This window comes from Phycodurus eques, chromosome 3 (assembly GCF_024500275.1).
Source record: "Phycodurus eques isolate BA_2022a chromosome 3, UOR_Pequ_1.1, whole genome shotgun sequence".
Classification (NCBI taxonomy): Eukaryota; Metazoa; Chordata; class Actinopteri; order Syngnathiformes; family Syngnathidae; genus Phycodurus; species Phycodurus eques.
Window position 1 is genome coordinate 696,631 of NC_084527.1, and position 19,139 is coordinate 715,769.

General features: G+C 48.9%; 1 protein-coding gene across 1 annotated transcript in view; it reads right to left on the bottom strand.

Moving 5' to 3' along the window:
- ogdha (oxoglutarate dehydrogenase a) overlaps window positions 1-19,139 on the bottom strand; it is a 45,608-nt gene that overhangs the window by 3,685 nt on the left and 22,784 nt on the right. The window contains 15 exon segments of the mRNA XM_061671256.1: window positions 3,152-3,224; window positions 3,286-3,411; window positions 3,529-3,600; window positions 5,663-5,841; window positions 5,970-6,097; window positions 9,792-9,942; window positions 13,902-14,030; window positions 14,129-14,141; window positions 14,143-14,232; window positions 15,388-15,720; window positions 17,789-17,917; window positions 17,983-18,162; window positions 18,242-18,332; window positions 18,417-18,563; window positions 18,629-18,783. Of these exon segments, the coding sequence (XP_061527240.1) occupies window positions 3,152-3,224; window positions 3,286-3,411; window positions 3,529-3,600; window positions 5,663-5,841; window positions 5,970-6,097; window positions 9,792-9,942; window positions 13,902-14,030; window positions 14,129-14,141; window positions 14,143-14,232; window positions 15,388-15,720; window positions 17,789-17,917; window positions 17,983-18,162; window positions 18,242-18,332; window positions 18,417-18,563; window positions 18,629-18,783 (1,996 nt within the window).

The window sequence follows — 19,139 nt, forward strand, 5'->3', positions numbered from 1 at the left end:
CCATACACGGACGGCCCCATTCATTCTTTCCTTTACACGGATCAGTCGTCCTGGTGCCGTTGCAAAAAAGCAGCCCCAAAGCATGATGTTTCCACCCCCATGCTTCACAGTAGGAAGGGTTTTCTTTGGATGCAACTCAGCGTTCCTTCTCCTCCAAACACGACAAGTTGAGTTTTTACCAAAAAGTTCTATTTTGGTTTCATCTGACCATGTGACATTCTCCCAATCCTCTTGTGGATCAGCCAAATGCTGTCTAGCAAACGTCAGACGGGCCTGGACATGTACTGGCTTCAGCAGGGTGACACGTCTGGCACTGCAGGATTTCAGTCCCTGGCGGCGTAGTGTGTTTACTGATGTAGCCTTTGTTACTTTGGTCCCAGCTCTCAGCAGGTCATTCACTAGGTCCCCCCCGTGTGGTTCTGGAATTTCTGGGGTGAGATCTTGCATGGAGCCCCAGATCGAGGGATATTATCAGTGGTCTTGTATGTCTTCCATTTTCTAATAATTGCTCCCACAGTTGATTTATTCACACCGAGCTGCTTACCCATTTCAGATACAGTCTTCCCAGCCGGGTGCAGGTCTACAATTTGGTCTCTGGTGTCCTTTGACGAGGGTCGGGCATCGTTTGAATTTGAGCGACTCCGGTTCAGATTCCTCAATTCGATTCCGGATCCAAACAAATCTCGATTCCGATTCTTTTAGGGAGCTGGGTCAAAAAGGTTTGCATGGTTTAAATAAAGGGTGTCCAAATGATGAACATCCATTTTCTTAGCAGCCCGCAGCATCGACTTAAAATTAACATTTGACACGGGGTTCTTTGTGACCAGTATCAATAGCAAACCTATGAACTCAAAGGGAATGTGTGTGGAACGAACCCGATGGACTTCACACTCATGAATGAATGTTTCGGCTAAAAGTGAAATACAGCATTGTTAAAATCGTGATTTGGGACTGCTTCATCGCGTCAAATGGTTTCTATGTGCAAGTTTGAGCTTGACTTCTTGTTTTCAGCTTGTAGCCTTTTATTTTGAAGGGCTCAGCATTTTGGCACAAAACGGAACTACACGGCACCGGTGATTTATTTATTTATTTGTTTTGATGGATTGAACCAAATGCTATAAAAACATTGATTCCGTTCCCTACCCACCGATGAGGCACAAGGTTAGTGGTTGTGATACCGCGAGACAATGTTTATATGAATTGTGTCCCAATTCATTGTGCTGTAAAGTTGCTACGGTGAAGTTTTAGCCCAATGTTAAGGTTTTGTTTTGTCATCAGCTCTTACGTTGGTTTGAAGGCTAAAATAAACGCTAAAAACCATCAGTGCAAAAGTGCAAGCAAGCGTTTTCCTTGTTAGCTGTCTCAGTGTTGACAAGACGTATTTTATTGTTTCACTCACTTGAGAGTTGACTCGGCCCGAGCTCCGAGGCGCGCCGTAGGCCGAGGCTCGGAGCGCGTCAGACGCTTGCACATCGGGAAAAACCCCTTTGCGCGTGATAATCTTATTCCAAGTGTTGCACTGAGGCGACTGGTCACTCATTTGAACAAAGATGAGAGACACTTTTGCTCGCCACCGTTGGGCACAAGCAAGTCATTGTGCACGTTCTTCTTCATTGCTTTTCGCCACTTCTTCACGGCTGGAGGACTAGTGGGAACCGGAATTTTTCAATTTGAACGGTTCCAGGTTTGAATCGGTTCTCGATTCTCGATGCCCAACCCTACCTTTGACTGCTCTTTGGTCTCGGCCATCGTGGAGTTTGGAGTGGGACTGTTTGAGGTTGTGGACAGGTGTCTATGATACTGACAACGAGTTCAGACGGGTGCCATTATTACAGGCAACGAGTCGAGGACAGAGGAGCCTCATAAAGAAGAAGTTACAGGTCTGTGAGAGCCAGAAATCTTGCTTGTTTGGAGGTGAACAAATAGTTATTTTACTGAGGAATGTACTAATTATCCATCCATCCATTTTCCGAGCCGCTTCTCCTCACGCGGGTCGCGGGCGTGCTGGAGCCTATCCCAGGTGACTGCGGGCAGGAGGCGGGGTACACCCTGAACCGGTTGCCAGCCAATCGCAGGGCACATACAAACAAACAACCTTCATGAAATGGATTCTTACCCCCCCTCCCCAATTCTGTCTCTCATAGTTGAAGGCTACCTATGCTGAAAAGGACAGGCGTCTTTCATCTTTTTAAGTGGGAGAACTTGCACACTCGGTGGCTGACTAAATACTTTTTTGCCCCACTGTATGGCATAGGTATATAAGTATTCAGTCCTCATAAAAAGTCTACACACCATGTTCAAATGCCAGGTTATTGTAATGTACAAAAAAAAAAAGACCAAGCTAATTATTTCAAAACTTTTGTAACCTGCACAATAAGCTTGTTGCACAAATGTATTTGCACGCGATCAAACAGGCGACGTTCACACTGCAGGGCATGATGCCCAATTCAGACCTTTTTGCCCAATCTGTTCTTTTGATGCGGTCGCTCACATTCCGAAACAAATGCGACTTCTACTGTGGACGGAAGACGTCCGTGACGTCACACGCGTACACGCAAAATCGGACTTCACGTTGCGCCGGCGCACAAAAGCAAGGCGGCCTGCCGACGGACGTCAACGCGGCCCCTCGCGTAGGTCACGTCGAGACGCGTTTACGGCAATGTCAAGGATTTTGGCCAAGCGGAGCCAACATTTTCTTCTATTTATCAGTTCCAAAGCCTCTTTCTTTTGGCCACTGACTGTTTTCCGCTCCTTCGTGGAGTGGATGTTTTGTCCAACAATTGTGACATTTGTCGCCTTTGGATGATGTCTAAGACGGATGGATGAGCGCGACATGAGCGTCCATACTGCACTCGCACCGCATGCGTATCCGGTTTATAGCCACAAATGAAAGAGGCCTGGGACGGACTTGGGGGGGAAAAAACAAAACAACAACAAAAACAAACAAACGAAAAGCAGAATTATACTGCTCACACCGACATAAAAAACAAAACAGATACAAGTCACATAGCGGAAAAAATGTGAATTGAGCTGCAGCGCGAACATCGCCTAATATTGCATTGCAGCACTTCGTGCTTTCATTACAGCATCGTGTCCATATATGGAGAAAGCGAGAGAGAGAGAGAGAGAGAGAGACAAAGACAGAGCAAACCTGGCAGCATCTCATCAAAACTGGACCTGGCCTCTGGGTGGCGCAGCAGCGACTTGGGGGTGAACACGATCAGCTGAGGACGCAAACAGGATATGACATCACTTCCCGCTCGGAGGCAGGCGTGCGCGCCTTACCGGCTTCCTGAACGGCAGCAGGATCTGTCGTCGAATCACGTGGAAATAATTGCCAGGACTGGAGCAGTTGACGACAATCCAGTTGCAGTCATACAACTGACGCACGGCAAAGTCGTCCGTCAACGTCTGAGGAGACAACGCCATTGGTCAGCGGACAGGAAGTACACGGAGGGCGGTCGCCAGGATGGACACACGCGCACAAGTGTTGCCGAGGTAGGCGTGCATGCGGCGGTTCCGTCTTACCGGCATGACGTCCGGGTCGTCGTTGCACATCTGGAGGAACCTCTCCGGGCGAGCGGAAGAATGTTCGGGCCCCTGCGGACGTGACGAGAGAGGCGCGAGGCGTCACCGGGCGAACGCCGTTCCCCCGCTATATCGCCATTTATCTTTCGCACGCCCGCCATTTCACAGAATTTTCCGCAGCAGTATTTTATGGGTTTTACAAGACACTTGCAAGTCCCAATGTACTGGATTATGGCGTTTCGCATGACAGAAAAGCCTCATTTTTGCGGGGCTTACATTCCAGAATACCGCTGCAATATTGGAAATCTCGCAAAGGGGCAACCGATTATTTATCCATCCATTTTCTACCACTTATCCGAGGTCGGGTCGCGGGGGCAGTAGCTTCAGCAGGGACGCGCAGATTTCCCTCTCCCGAGGCGTTCCCGGGCCAGCCGAAAGACAGAGTCTCTCCGGCGTGTCCCCGGTCGTCCCCGTGGTCTCCTCCCGGCGGGACGCGCCCGGAACACCTCACCGGGGAGGCGTCCGAATCGGATGCCCCGGCCGCCTCATCTGGCTCCTCTCGATGCGGAGGAGCAGCGGCTCGACTCCGAGATAACTCCCGGATGACCGAGCTTCTCGCCCTCTCTCTAAGGGAGAGCCCGGACACCCTGCGGAGGAAACTCATTTCGGCCGCTCGTATCCGGGGATCTCGTTCTTTCGGTCACGACCCTCAGCTCGTGACGCATAGGCGAGGGTAGGAACGGAGATCGACCGGTGAATCGGCTTGGCTCATTCTTTACCACGACAGATCGATACAAAGTCCGCATCACTGCAGACGCCGCACCGATCCGCCTGTCGTTCTTCCCTCACTCGTGAACAAGACCCCGAGATACTTGAACTCCTCCACTCGGGGTAGAATCTCATCGCCGACCGGGAGAGGGCACGCCACCCTTTTCCGACTGAGGACCACGGTCTCAGTTTTGGAGGTGCTGATTCTCATTCCAGCCGCTTCACACTAGGCTGCGAACCGCTCCAGTGAGAGTTGGAGATCACGGCCTGATGAAGCCAGCAGAACCACGTCGTCTGCAAAAAGCAGAGATGCAATACTGAGGCCACCAAAGCGGACCCCCTCTCCGCCTCGGCTGCTCCTAGAAATTCTGTCCATAAAAGTTATGAACAGAATCGGTGACAAAGGGCAGCCTCGGCGGAGTCCAACCCTCACCGGAAAAGAGTCCGACTTACTGCCGGATATGCGGACCAAACTCTGACACCGATCGTACAGGGACCGAACAGCCCGTATCAGGGGGTTCGGTACCCCGTACTCCCGAAGCACCCCCAGCATGACCCCCCCCCGAGGGACCCGGTCGAACGCCTTCTCCGAGTCCACAAAAGACATGTAGACCGGTTGGGCAAACTCCCACGCACCCTCGAGGACCCTGCCGAGGGTGTGGAGCTGGTCCGCTGTTCCACGGCCAGGATGAAAACCACACTGCTCCTCCTGGATCTGAGATTCCCCCAATTCTGAGAATCAATCAATTATTTATTATATCACAAATCTAAAGTTTCATATATACAATTCAAGGCCAATACGTGTTACGTCAGAGAGATTTTTGGTATTGACTTGTCCAATTGCAGTCACCGTGGATACACTCTACACAAGGCACCCGCCTATTAAAGGCGGGTGTGCTTCGCTTAAACGACATGCGGACACGGTGCGAACAGGCGATTTCCCGCAGTGTTCCTCACACTGACGGTCCTCGCAATGGAGTCAGCTCAAAACATTATGCATACCTTGATGTTTTTAACTACAGTCCTATAGTGGTTGAAAACTTGTGGTTGAAACAGTGGCTTTCGAGGCATGTTCTCAGCATCCTGAAGCGATTTGTTAACTTCCCAAATGTATGAGTTAAGATTCCACAGTAAGACCTTCTGTGAGTCATTGCTGCCATACTTAAACTCATGTAGCCAATAAAACTAACTGTATGAGAGATGTGCCGCTGAGGGCTGCACTACACTGATTTAGGAAAAAGAAAACTGCAATGAACTGAAAAAATAAGTGAACGGCGATATAGCGAGGGATTCCTGTATATGCTCGAGGACTTTGGAAGGCATCCCCGGGGGTGACTGTACTGGGCAGGCGGGCAGGCGTCCTCACCATGCCTTCCATGCCGTGCGGCAGCAGGAGCACGATGCCGTTCTGCCGGACCCACTTGGCCTGGCCGGGACAAATGAACTGGTCGATGATGCACTGCGCGGTGTTGTGGAAGTCGCCGAACTGCGCCTCCCACAGGATCAGCGCGTTGGGACTCGCCATGGCGAAACCGAGCTCAAAACCTGAACGCAAACGCGCAAAAGTTACAAGGGCAGGAAGCGGGCCACGGTGGACGGGAAGTAGGGCCGGCCGATATCGCCCCCTCCCATTTTGTGGCCCGGCCCTAACAGGAAGTATAAGAGGGACTGACCGAGGACGCCGTACTCCGACAGGGAGCTGTTGCAGACGGTGTACGGTGCCTGGTCCGGGGCCAGGTGGTTCATGGGGATGCAGATCCTCTTGTCCACATTCTGATCGTGGAGGACGTGGTGGCGGTGGCTGGAAAAGCACACGGACACTCGCGCTCACAAGTCTACACACCCCGGCAGAATTTGAACAGATGTGGACCGCTCTTTAAAGAAAATGAATGATCAGCAAAAACAGAGCTACGGCGGTGCCTTGACTTAAGAGTCGAATTTGTTCCGTGACCACGCTCGAAAACCACATCACTCGCATCTCAGATCAACTTTCCAATATTGAAATGAATGGAAATGCCATTAATCCTTTCCGGGCCCCCCGACCTTGGTAAGGCGGTTAAAAAGAAAAATAGCACTTAAGAGTATGTGAGTTGATAAAAACATACGCTAATAACATGGTTAAATAGAACGCAGTGTAAATGTGGTGTGTGTGTAAGAGTGCATGAAGCTCTCGTGAAACTTTTGCTGGCAAGAAACATTTTCTGAGCAATTGATCGTAACTCAAAACTCAAGTTACGGCACTCCTAAGTACGGGGGGTTGGGGGGGGATTGAATAACTCGGCTTCAAAAATGGGTTGACGCAAAATTTCAGCTTTTTCGTCTGGCACCATGTTTCACACCAACATTTATTGCAGTGTTGAGCCACTCATAAACTTTGCCAAAAACGACAGAGGAGCGTTTGTTAGTGATTTTTAAGACACTGCTTGATGTGTCATGTACATATAACACGATTTATGAGTGGGCTGAATGGTAGTTAGCTTTTTTTTTTTTTTCCCCTAAAATCAGAATCAGAACCATCTTTATTTCACCAAGTATGTCAAAAACACACAAGGAATTTGTCTCCGGTCGTCGGAGCCGCTCTAGTGCGACAACAGACGGTCGATTGACAGAGAACGCTTTGGAGACAGAAAGACATTGACAAAAAAAAACAGTCACCGAGCAATAAAGGGTTGCTAGTTATCTGGTAATGCCGGTAAAAATGTAGATTTTTTTTTTTTTTTTTACAATCATGCAAAAAGATGCAGTGTCCTCTAGCACTTAGAGCAGTTGGAATGACTAATCTCGCAATAGTCCGGTGCGATGACCATTGTGCAAAGGCGCTGAGACTTCAAGGAGTGGATGCGGTTTAAAGTGACGAGTGGCGCGATCATCTGGGACAATGTCGATTGCGCAAATGTTGCAGATACTCCTCAGTCAGTGTGCAAGTGGTGCAGATGCGACTCTGGCATGAGTGGCCAGTATTGGTCAACGACAGATAGTTACAAATAGCGCAGCGTGGCGAGACTATTACACTGAGTGCACGAGTAATACATAATTGGCCCCATAGAAATGTGACAACAAACTCAAGTCAAAAATTGGCAGCATGTTCCAATGGAATTTTAGGTTAGGTGTTTAAGAAGTTGATCGCAAGAGGGAAGAAGCTGTTGGAATGTCTGCTAGTTTTAGTTTGCATTGTTCCTGAGGGAAGGCGCCGGAAGAGCCGGTGACCGGAATGCGGAGGGTCCGAGAGGATTTGGCACGCTCTTGTCTTAGTTCTGGCAGCGTGCAAGTCCTCAAGGGTGGCTAGGGGGGTACCGACAATCTTTTCAGCAATTTTGTTTGTCCGTTGCATTCTGAGTTTTTTCTTTTTTTGTGGCAGCTCCGAACCAGACTGTGATGGACGAACACAGGACCGACTCGATGACCGCTGCGTAGAACTGCCTCAGCAGCTCCCGTGGCAAGCCGTGCTTTCTCAGATGCCGCGGGAAGTACGTCCTCCGCTGGGCCTTTTTGAGGACGGAGTTGATGTCGATCGCCCACTTCAGGTCCCGAGAGACCGTAATTCCCAGGAACTCGAAGGTCTCGACGGTTGACACAAGGCAGCTGGACAGCGTGAGGGGCAGCTGTGGGGAAGGATGCCTCCTGAAGTCCACGATCAGCTCTACAGTCTCGAGCGTGTTCCTGTCGATATGCAGACTCGTCACCGTCTTTGGTGAGGCCGACGACAGCGGTGTCATCTGCACACTTCGGGAGTTTGACAGCCGGGTGCGCTGAGGTGCAGTCGTTCGTGTAGAGAGAGAAGAGAGGACACAACCTTGGGGCGCCCCGGTGCTGATGCTGCGTGTGGATGAGGTGGCCTCCCCCAGCCTCACCTGCTGCGTCCTGCCCGTCAGGAAGCTGTAAATCGACCGGCAGATGCAGGTCGAGACGCTGAGTTGGAGAAGCTTGGAGGAAAGGAGTTCAGGGATGATGGTGTTCTAGGATGACGCGCAGTCCCATGTTGACTGTCTCATCCGCGGACCTGTTTGCTCGGTCGGAAAACTGCAGGGGCTCTCCCCCATCCATTTTCTTCACCGCTTATCCTCACTAGGGTGGCGGGCTGCTGGCTATCTTCGGGCAAGAGGCGGGGTACACCCTGAACCGGTCGCCAGCCAATCGCAGGGCACACAGAAACAAACTATCACTACGGGCAATTTAGAGTCTTCAGTCAACCTCGCATGCATGTTTTTGGGATGTGGGAGGAAACCGGAGTGCCCGGAGAAAAGCCACCCAGCCGCTCGTTACTTCGCTTAGTGCGTCATTGTGTGCCTTTTCCGTGTTTTTCATCTTTATTTTCACGTTTTGCTCGCTCAATACGAGTCCAAGATGAGCAACGGACGAGCGTGGCAAGAGGAAGAGGCTCACTGTGAACTTTCAAAGACGATTTGCGAGGACTACATCAACGGTGCACGCATTGCACAGCTTGCTTGCAAGTATGGACGAAACAAGTCCACAATTGGTACTATTGTGGGAAAAAAAGAATCTTTATGTTGCTGCTGACACGGCCAAAGGAGCGAAGTGTCTTGGAGAGGACCGACAGACAAGTGGAGAAGCTGTCGCTTGTTTGGATTAATGAAAACCGGCAGCAGCCGAAAGCATTTCCGAGACTATCATTTGTGAGAAGGCGAGGCGCTTCCATGCCGGCTTGTTGTCAAGAGAAGAAGCTGCAAGCCAAGCTAAGGTCAACTTGAATAATTGTAGCAAATTGGTCGTTCAAGTTACGGGGTTTTGAGATTTGCGACGGGCTACGAAGGACTCGCGATCTGACACCGTTTGGGTGCGTGTCGGTGTAACGTGGTGTAGAAAGGACAGCTTGTAGCTTCCGCATTTGATTGGAAAAGTTTTCTCTGTAAGTGTTATTTCCCTATAAAAGACACAAAGAGAACATTTTGTTCAGGAGATTGGTGAAGGCGCGGTTTCCGCTCTGCGTCTGCTCTCGTCGGCTTCGAAACGCGACTCTCCCCTGTGGCCGTACGCACCGGGCAGCAAACGCCGCCCTCTGCTGGCACGTTTTCGTTTTCCTTCCCTGTATGCCGGCTGCACGCAGCTGCGTTTGAATGAGGACACTTGCACTTGTTTTTGTGAAGTTGTTAATAGAGATTTTCATCAATCAGTCATCCCTTGTCATGTGTGATATACAGTACTCTGTAGCTTTATAATGTGTGCAAACCTTTAAAAAACCTTTTGTCAAGGCTGGAACCAATTCATACTTAAAATTATTTCTTATGGGGAAAATATGTTCCAAAACCAATGAAGTTTGTAAATTCTGCTGTAAGTTAAACTAAGTATTTCAGAAATGTATAATTATGAAAGCAAATGTAGCAATACCCAAAATAATAAGCTAGTCCCTGTTCCTTCTTCAGTGATACTTTCCAAAATTGGTAATATTTCACAAAATCTGCCAAGGTGTGTCAATTTATGAGCCCAGCTGCATACACAGATGAGGTAGGTACCTCCAGCGAGTCCCGCAAACCCACCTGAAGGTCCCTCGCTCCACGTCCTGCCCCGACAGACGCACGTGGATGCCTTCCTGGAGCAGAGACCCGAAGGCCATGTACTCGGCCAGGGCCCAGTCCACCGTCCTCTTACGGACCATCTCGGCGCGACTCTTCAGGATGCGGCTCAGACCTGAACAACACATGTCACGCACACAGGTTAGATTACATTATTAGATTAGAACCAGATAAAGAAACACGCCTCTGGATTGGCAGACTGGGGGGGCGGTCCCCCTTAGGGTGTGTTCCAACTACAGGGGGATCACACTCCTCAGCCTCCCTGGTAAGATCTATTCAGGGGTACTGGGGAGGAGGGTCCGTCGGGAAGTCGAATCTCAGATCCAGGAGGAGCAGTGTGGTTTTCGTCCTGGCCGTGGAACAGTGGACCAGGTCTACACCCTCGGCAGGGTCCTCGAGGGTGCGCGGGAGTTCACCCAACCGGTCTACATGCGTTTTGTGGGCTTGGAGAAGCCTTCGACCGTGTCCCTCGGGAGTCCTGTGGGGGGTGCTTGGGGAGTACGGGGTGCCGAACCCCCTGATACGGGCTGTTCGCTCCCTGTACGGTCGGTGTCAGAGTTTTGTCCGCATTGCTGGCACTCAGTCGGACTTGCTTCTAGTGAGGATTGGTCTCCACCAAGGCTTCCCTTCGTCACAGATTCTGTTCATAACTTTTATGGACAGAATTTCTATGCGCAGCCGAGGCGTAGATAGGGTGAGAAGCTCGGTCATCCGCGAGGGGCTGAGAGTAGAGCCGCTGCTCCTCCACGTTGAGAGGAGCCAGATGAGGTGGCTCGGGCATCTGTTTCGGATGCCTCCCGGACGCCTCTCTGGTGAGGTATTCCAGGCACGTCCCACCGGGAGGGGACCCCGGGGACGACCCAGGACACACTGGAGAGACTACGTCTCTCGGCTGGCCTGGGAACGCTTCGGGATCCCCTTGGAAGACCTGGATGAAGTTGCTGGGGAGAGAGAAGTCTGGGCTTCCCTGCTAAAGCTACTGCCCCCGCGACCCGACCTCGGATAAGGGGAAGAAAATGGATGGATGGATGATCAAAGCAAATGTATTTTTTGAGCACCTTTATACATTAAAAATGTTACATGTTAATTGCTTGACAGCAATTAAAATGACAAAAAAAGCTTTCAAGGTATTTGAGACTGAAGACAGAAGACTATCGGAGTAGCAAGAACGCGCAAGAGTGCTCTCAACCTATGGACGAAAACAACTTGGTATGAGTGACTGTGCGGTCTGATGATTACTGGTGTGTTGGTGTGTTTATGTACACACAGGCATGTGTGTGGTGTTTGAGAGACAAATGTTGGAATCTTGGCCAAGTGTTTGATGCATTGTTTGGTTGTGGATACTGTATGTATCTGTGTGTCTTATTACTTATCTAATGCGTTGTGAGTTGTTGCTGCAGGGGAAAATTAAGTTGTGGGGAAATGTTTTATTTTTTGGGGGGGGTTGGTGATCAAGTAGTGAGACGTTGTGATATTTTAGATCAAGAGTTTTGATCCGGACGGGTCTCAGTTGTCGTATTTTACGCTTCATCATGCGCCACAGATTTTCAAATGGGAGACAGGTCTGGACTGCAGGCAGGCCAGTCGAGTACACGCACTCCTTTACTACGCAGCCACGCTGTTGTAACACGTGCAGAATGTGGTTTGGCACCGTCTTGCTGAAATAAGCAGGGGCTTCCGTGAATAAGACGTTGCTTGGATGGCAGCATATGCTTCTCCAAAACCTGTATGTACCTTTCAGCATGAATGGTGCCTTCACAGATGTGTAAGTTACCTATGCCATTGGCACTAACACAGCCTCATACCATCACAGATGCTGGCTTTTGAACTTTGCGTCGATAACAGTCCGGATGGTTGTTTTACTCTTTGGCCCTGAGGACACGATGTCCACAATTTCCAAAAACAATTTGAAACCGGACTCGTCGGACCACAGAACACTTTTCCACTTTGCATCGGTCTATCTTAGATGAGCTCGGGCCCAGAGAAGCCGGCGGCGTTTCTGAGTGTTGTTGATAAATGGCTTTTGCTTTGCATAGTAGAGTTTCAAGTTGCACTTACGGATGTAGCGCCCAACTGTATTTACTGACATTGGTTTTCTGAAGTGTTCCTGAGCCCATGCGGTGATATCCTTTACACATTGATGTCGGTTTTTGATGCAATGCCGTCTGAGAGATCGAAGTTTTTCGGCCTTGCCGCTTACATGTAGTGATTTCTCCAGATTCGCTGAACCTTTTGATGATATTATGGACTGTAGATGAACTACACTGTTGGACTATTTTCCCACACACTTGTTCCCAAAGAGGTGAACCTCGCCCCATCTTTGCTTGTGAATGACTGAGCAATTCAGGGCAGCTCCTTTTCTACCCAATCACGGCACCCACCTGTTCCCAATGAGCCTGTTCACCTGTGGGATGTTCCAAACAGGTGTTTGATGAGCATTCCTCAACTTTCTCACTCTTTTTTGCCACCTGTCCCAGGAACATGTTGCACCCATAAAATTCTAAGTTAGTGATATAATAATAATAATTATTATTATTTGCTAAAAACAATAAAGTTTATCAGTTTGAACATTAAATATCTAGTCTTTGTAGTGTATTCAATTATAGGTTGAACATGATTTGTAAATCATTGCATTCTGTTTTTATTTATGTTTAACACAACGTCCCAAATTCATTGGAATTGGGGCTTTAATTAGATCATTGTCGTAGCGTTTCCTAATTAATACAAGATGTACTAGCGGGGATCAGCTCGTCGCCGATGTTATGGGTGCTTCGCGGTTCCACTGGGACCACAAACCGCAGCACCTCAACGCGAAAATACAAAAGACCAAAAACAAATACGACACTCGCTGATCTGATGAGCAAAAATGTTGCTTAAACATAAGAGTAGCAACAGAGGATATCAGCTCCAGTGGTGGGTAGAGTAGCCAAACATAGTACTCAAGAGTACTGTTACTTGACAATAATGTGACTCAAGTAAAAGTAAAAAGTAGTCCTCCAAAAAAAAAAAAAAAAAAGAGTTGTTAAATAAGCAATAATTGATCAACAAAAGTAGCGAGCGACATTTAGATCATTGTAACGGACTAAAGGTACCGTTACCGCTAGCGACCAGCCTTCAAGGAGTACGAAACAGCCTATGACGACGGCGACCCGATCCCAACCCCCCCTCCAGGAAAAACTCTTTGGATCTATAAGATTCATGTAAACGGCCTATTTGGAGTTCAAAATGGCAAATTTTCACCATAAGCCAAATCCCTGTTTTTTTCTTTTTGTTATGCATAATTGACACTTGGGATCGACGTTGTGTATCAGGAGGGATTTTGTTGGAGAATTGACACCTTGTGAAGGCAAAAATTCTGTCTAGTTATGGTAGACATGTTTTCAAAGTGGACTGAAGTATTCCCGGCAAAACATCCATCGCATCCACGGTGGCAAAAGCACTATTGACTGAAATTATTCCCAGATGGGGAATTCCTGAAAAACTTTCCTCTGATAATGGGACACACTTCGTAAATGAATTGCTTTTGCATGCGTGTGTCAGAGATGGGCAGAGACGCGAAGCAATTGTAACGTCTCTTGACTCTCTCGCTCTTTGCAAAGATATGATTAAAACTAGAAAAGATGAGATTGTTTCGTGATTTAATTTCCAAAACACCAGTCAAGTTCATCCACATCAAACGCTCATCCGTGTCTTTATGAACCTTGATTTGTGCACTGGTGCACAGTCATGTTGGAACAGGAAGGCGCCATCTCCAAACTGTTCCCACAAAGTTGGAAATGTCGAATGGTCATAAAGTCCCATCAACTCACTCCTAAACCTTGTGGAAAGCCTTTCCAGAAGACTTGAAGCTGTTACAGCTTCAATGGGTAGACCAGCATCATATGAAACCATATGGATTTAGAATTGGATATCACTTCAATTCATATGAGCCAAGACAGGTGAGCCGATGCTTTGGCAATATAGTGTACGATATCTAAAGTGATACAGAGAGATAGAGATAAAGAGAAACGTCTATAGATCGAGTTTATTGATGGTGTGAGGTAAGTGAAATGAGGCAATGGGTTGCGTCCTGACCTCCGTGGATGGTGAAGTCCTCCACGGGGACGGAGGAGGCCACTCGTCCAATGTGGTCCAGGTTTTCCTCCGTCAGTCCGGTCGAGGGGCAGCTCATGGACTTGGGCTGTCCGTCCAGCGTGAAGAAACCTGCGCACACAAACACGCAACGAGCTCTTGATCCAGACCGTGAACGGGATCAGAGCGGTCCTGCCTACTAACCCCCCCTCCCCATGGGGATCCCGTACCGGGCCACGGAGAAGTCCAGCCAGTGCTTGATGTGCAGAATCTTCTCATCCTTGGAGCGAGCGTGGGCCTCCTCGCAGATCTTGTCGTATTTGGCGATCTCCTCCTGCACACACGTCAGGGTGACCGTCTGGGCCGGGAGACTTTTGCGCTGAGGTTTTCCTGTGACTCTCCTTGCACACGTGCCACGACCTTAATTGCTCAATTTTCTATTTGTATTTTTTGGGGGGGCGAGGGGTCACTTCACTTAGGTGGTAGCCTATCTGAGTCTCACTCATAACTGAAATTCTGGCTGGCAACACAAAGCAAAACAAAAAAACATTCGACCAAGCGGGAGCTCGTAACTTGAAAAGCTAGTGAGTTGGGGAGCTCCTAAATCAAGGTCCTACTGGATTTGGATTTTGTATTTTGGTACTACATTGAATTCAAGCCGTATTGGGCGCCATTTTCAAGCATTTTGGCTGACCTTTCAAGACCCGCGGAAATGCCACAGTAAAAACACCCAACCTTCCAAAAAGTAGACTCTTTTCTTTCACCAGAAAAAAAGACTTTGCTATTCCCCCCCATTCACGAGTGATCACCAGTAAAACGGAGCAGTTTCTCCCAAAACACTGGTTTCTGACCATAAAGCGGACAAGAAGAGCTTTTTGAAAAAAAAAAGAAAAAAAAGAAACAAGCAAACCAGTGACTTTGACGCTAATAATTTGGGCTTTTTTGTGACACTTCAAACCATGAAACAAAAATGAGAGCGAGTAATGGCTTTTGACGGCAAAATACTAACTACTGACGAAGAAACGCGGCGTAAGCGACGGTGACTCACCGCACGGCTCGAGTGGAACCTTTGTAGGTTTTGCATGGCGTTCACCATTCACACGTACTTCTCACTACCTATCGTGACATGTTCTCGGTTTATGCCATACAAATACAGTACATACTCTGTTGGAGTGTCACCTGGCTGCAATAATTGGCCTCTCTCTCCCTCACGATTGATGGGACAAGGCGAGATGCGCCCCCTAATGTCAGATTCAAAATGGTGGAACGCCGCTATCTACCGGTGTCTGTTTGTTTTTACAGTTACGGAGAAGCTCGAACTTCACAGACAAGCTTGGCGATATCCTCTTCCCGCTTACCGTTGACGAACGTACTCGATGAATAGAATCATCGGAAGCAGTGAAGGAGTTAAAGAGGAATCAAATACTTGAACGTGTTTGTTTGAGCCACCACGCGTGCTACCATTTCAGCGGCGGCGCCACGGCGGTACCTCGTACTCCTGCCGGCTGACGCTTCCGTCGGCGATGAGCTTCTCGGCGTACTTGAGCAGGACGGGCTTCTGCTTCTTGATCTGCTTGTACATCAGCGGTTGCGTGAACATGGGCTCGTCCATCTCGTTGTGGCCCATGCGCCGGTAGCACACCAGGTCCACCACCACGTCCTTGTGGAAGGCGGCCCGCCACTCGGCCGCCACCTTGCACACGTAGATGACGGCCTCCGGGTCGTCGGCGTTGACGTGGAAGATGGGAGCGTTGACCACGCGCGCCACGTCCGTCGGGTACGGCGACGAGCGAGCCATCCGCGGGTCCGTGGTGAAGCCGATCTACTCGACGGGAAGGCGAGGCAAGCAAAGTTTATTAACAATGCTGTGAAAAACTATTTGTCCCCATCCTGATTTGATTTTTTTTTTTTTTTTTTTTTGTTGCATACTGTGAAACCCCATTTATCACAGGGGCTATATACCAGACCCACCAGAAATGGGTGAAAATCAAAGATTTACAGAGACTAGGGCTGCAACGGACCATCATTTTATTAATCGATTAATCTGTTGATTAGTTTTTCAATTCATAGATGCCTCGGATTAAAAACGTTTGACTTTCCTTTTTTTTTTTTTCAAAAACAGGACGTTATATCGAATTGACAGAGCAGAAAATGTACAAATTATTTTTTGATTATGATTCAATAACTGGTTTGGTCCATAACATTCGTTAGAAAATTGGCAAGAATGTTAATGATTGTTTTCCAAATTAAATGCAGATGTTTGCAAAACGTCTTATTTTGATAAAACACAAAGACAATCCGTTTGCTTTCATGGATGACGACAGAAATTGAGGAATATTTACTGTCGAGAGGGCGCAATTGCAAGATTTGGACAATTTGAAGTTCAACAAGGTTATTCATTGTCAAAATAATTGTCAATTAATTCAATAACTGCTTAGTTGTTCCATCCATCCATTTTCTGAGCCGCTTCTCCTCACGCGGGTCGCGGGCGTGCCGGAGCCTATCCCAGCTGTCATCTGGCAGGAGGCGGGGTACACCCCGAACTGGTTGCCAGCCAATCGCAGGGCACAAACAAACAAACAAACAACCATTCGCACTCACAGTCACGCCTACGGGCAATTTAGAGTCTCCAACGAATGCATGTTTTTGGGATGTGGGAGGAAACCGGAGTGCCCGGAGAAAACCCACGCAGGCACGGGGAGAACATGCAAACTCCACACAGGCGGGGCCGGGGATTGAACCCGGGTCCTCAGAACTGCGAGGCTGACGCTCTAACCGGTCGTCCACCGTGCCGCCTGCTTAGTTGTTGATTATTCAATTAATTGTTGCACCTCTAACAGAGACCATTATGTATTTGAAGAAAAAAAAAAATATATATATATATATATATATATATATATATATATTATATATATATATATAATATATATATATATATATTTATTTATTTTTTTTTTTAAATCTACACATACAGTGGAAGACTGGTTAGCACATCTGCCTCCCAGTTCTGAGGACCGGGGTTCAAATCCTCGGTCCCGCCAGTGTGGAGTTTGCATGTCCCAAAACATGCATGGTAGGTTGATTGAAGACTCTAAATTGCCCGTAGGTGTGACTGTGAGTGCGAATGGTTGTTTGTTTCTATGTGCCCTGCGATTGGCTGACGACTAGTTCGGTGAGTATCCCGCCTCCTGCCCGACGACAGCTGGGATAGGCTCCGGCACGCCCGCGACCCCAGGATGGGTTCCGTTGTGAGGATAAGCGGTAAAGAAAATGGATGGATGGACATACAGTGGATCCCCGCAGTTCGCATGGAGGGAGGCACCGAGCCCGAACAGTGAAAATCTGCAAATAATTGACGCTGCTCCTTATAATCAAATAAGAACAGGACCGGGTTAAAAAAAAAAACAAACAAATTTGCGAGGGATCGGGGAAAAGAAACAAGACAGGTGTTCAAGGGGGATAGGTTCCAACAATCAACCGGCAAAGAGGTGAATTTGCGGATTTACAACAAATCCAAAATGATTTCAGGTCACTTTTTAAAGTATTCCTTGACGCCTGATCTCACCCTCCAGCTGTCCAGAAACGGACGTCAAATTGTGGAAACGGCTGCTCTCCAAACGAGGCAAAGGGAGCTTGCTTCAAGCTGTTTGCGAGTTGGAGTTAACTGTGAAACCGACGCATCAAATACTGTATACTTAAACATTTAAATGTGCAACCAAATCATCAAATATCATCTAATCAAAATCTGCTAGCCGAATGCTAACACATATTGCAAAACGCCACGGACAAGCTAACAGAAATGAGCATCGACATTAGGGTAAGTCCAACCTTTCCAAGTCCAGTTTCCTGGTGAAAGCAAGACGTGAGCAGGTCCGGGGCAGGGGTCTTACCTGGTTATTGACCACCACGTGCACGGTGCCGTGCGTGGTGTACGACGGCAGGTCGGAGAGATGGAAGGTCTCGTAGACGATTCCCTGACCGGCGAACGCGGCGTCCCCGTGGATGAGGATTGACATCACCTGAAGGCAGATCACCGGGCGTCAGGGTTCGGGGGGAGTCCGGGGTCCGGTCCGGCACAACTCACCCGGTTCCCGTCGTTATCCCCGCAGTAGAACTGCTCGGCCTTGGTCTTCCCCTGCACCACGGGGTCGGCCGCCTCCAGGTGCGACGGGTTGGCCACCAGGGACAAGGTGATGTTGCGGTCAGTCACGCGGTTAATCCTGCGGTGGTACATGCCCAGGTGGTACTTGACGTCCCCGGAACCCTGAGGACGGAAACCGGGCGGCGCGCGGTGAGTGCGTCGTGACCACGGAAACCGGCGCCAAGACGGAACACCTCGGTACCTCGTCTGCCGCCTCCAGTTTGGAGTCAAACTGACAAAAGATCTGCTCCAGTTCTTTGCGGATCACGTTGGCCAAAACATTAAGACGACCTCTGAGGAACGCAATAACGGGCTTCGGTCAAAAAGTGCGTGTGTGCAATTAGGACGCAAGATACATAAGTGTGTGCGTGTGTTACCTGTGAGGCATGCCCATGATGACGTACTCCACCCCGCTTCCGGACGACATGTCGATGATGGTCTTCAGAGCCGGGATGAGAGACTCGCATCCCTCCAGGCCAAATCGCTTCTCAGCCGACCACTTCTTCTGCAGGAACTCCTCGAATCTGACCAGTCAACGCGCATTCTTCCTCACGATCGTTATCATCGAAAGCCGCGTCGGTGTAGCTACCTGGTGGATCGGACCATGCGGGCCAGCAGAGTTCTCTTCTCCTCCAGGGTGAACTGCATCACGCCCGGCGTCTCGAACTTTTGCCGGATCCACTGACACTGCTCCAGGTCGTTGATGAACATGAACTCGACGCCGATGTGCTGACAGTACGCCATCTGCGCCGTGTAAGAGAGACTTTTAAAAGAGGACCTGCCCACCTACCAAGTTTCAAATTAAACACTCAAGTCAATCGTCAACTTATTCTGAAGACGAGCCTGAGCGGCAGCCTTCATTTTGACGCACTGTGACACAGCAATTCGACCCGTGTAAAAGGGCATGAGAGTGTAATCGCCAAGTCAATCTTTAGTTCGCTGACGATTTCTGAAGCGACAAGATAGAGATCAATTAAACAACCAGTCAATCTTTGAACAGCTATTTCTGATAACGTGTCTGAGACTATTTGTAAACATGTGTGAGCGCGAGCCACTCTCAATTCTGCCCCACCGTGACGTCCCGATTTGGCTAATTTACA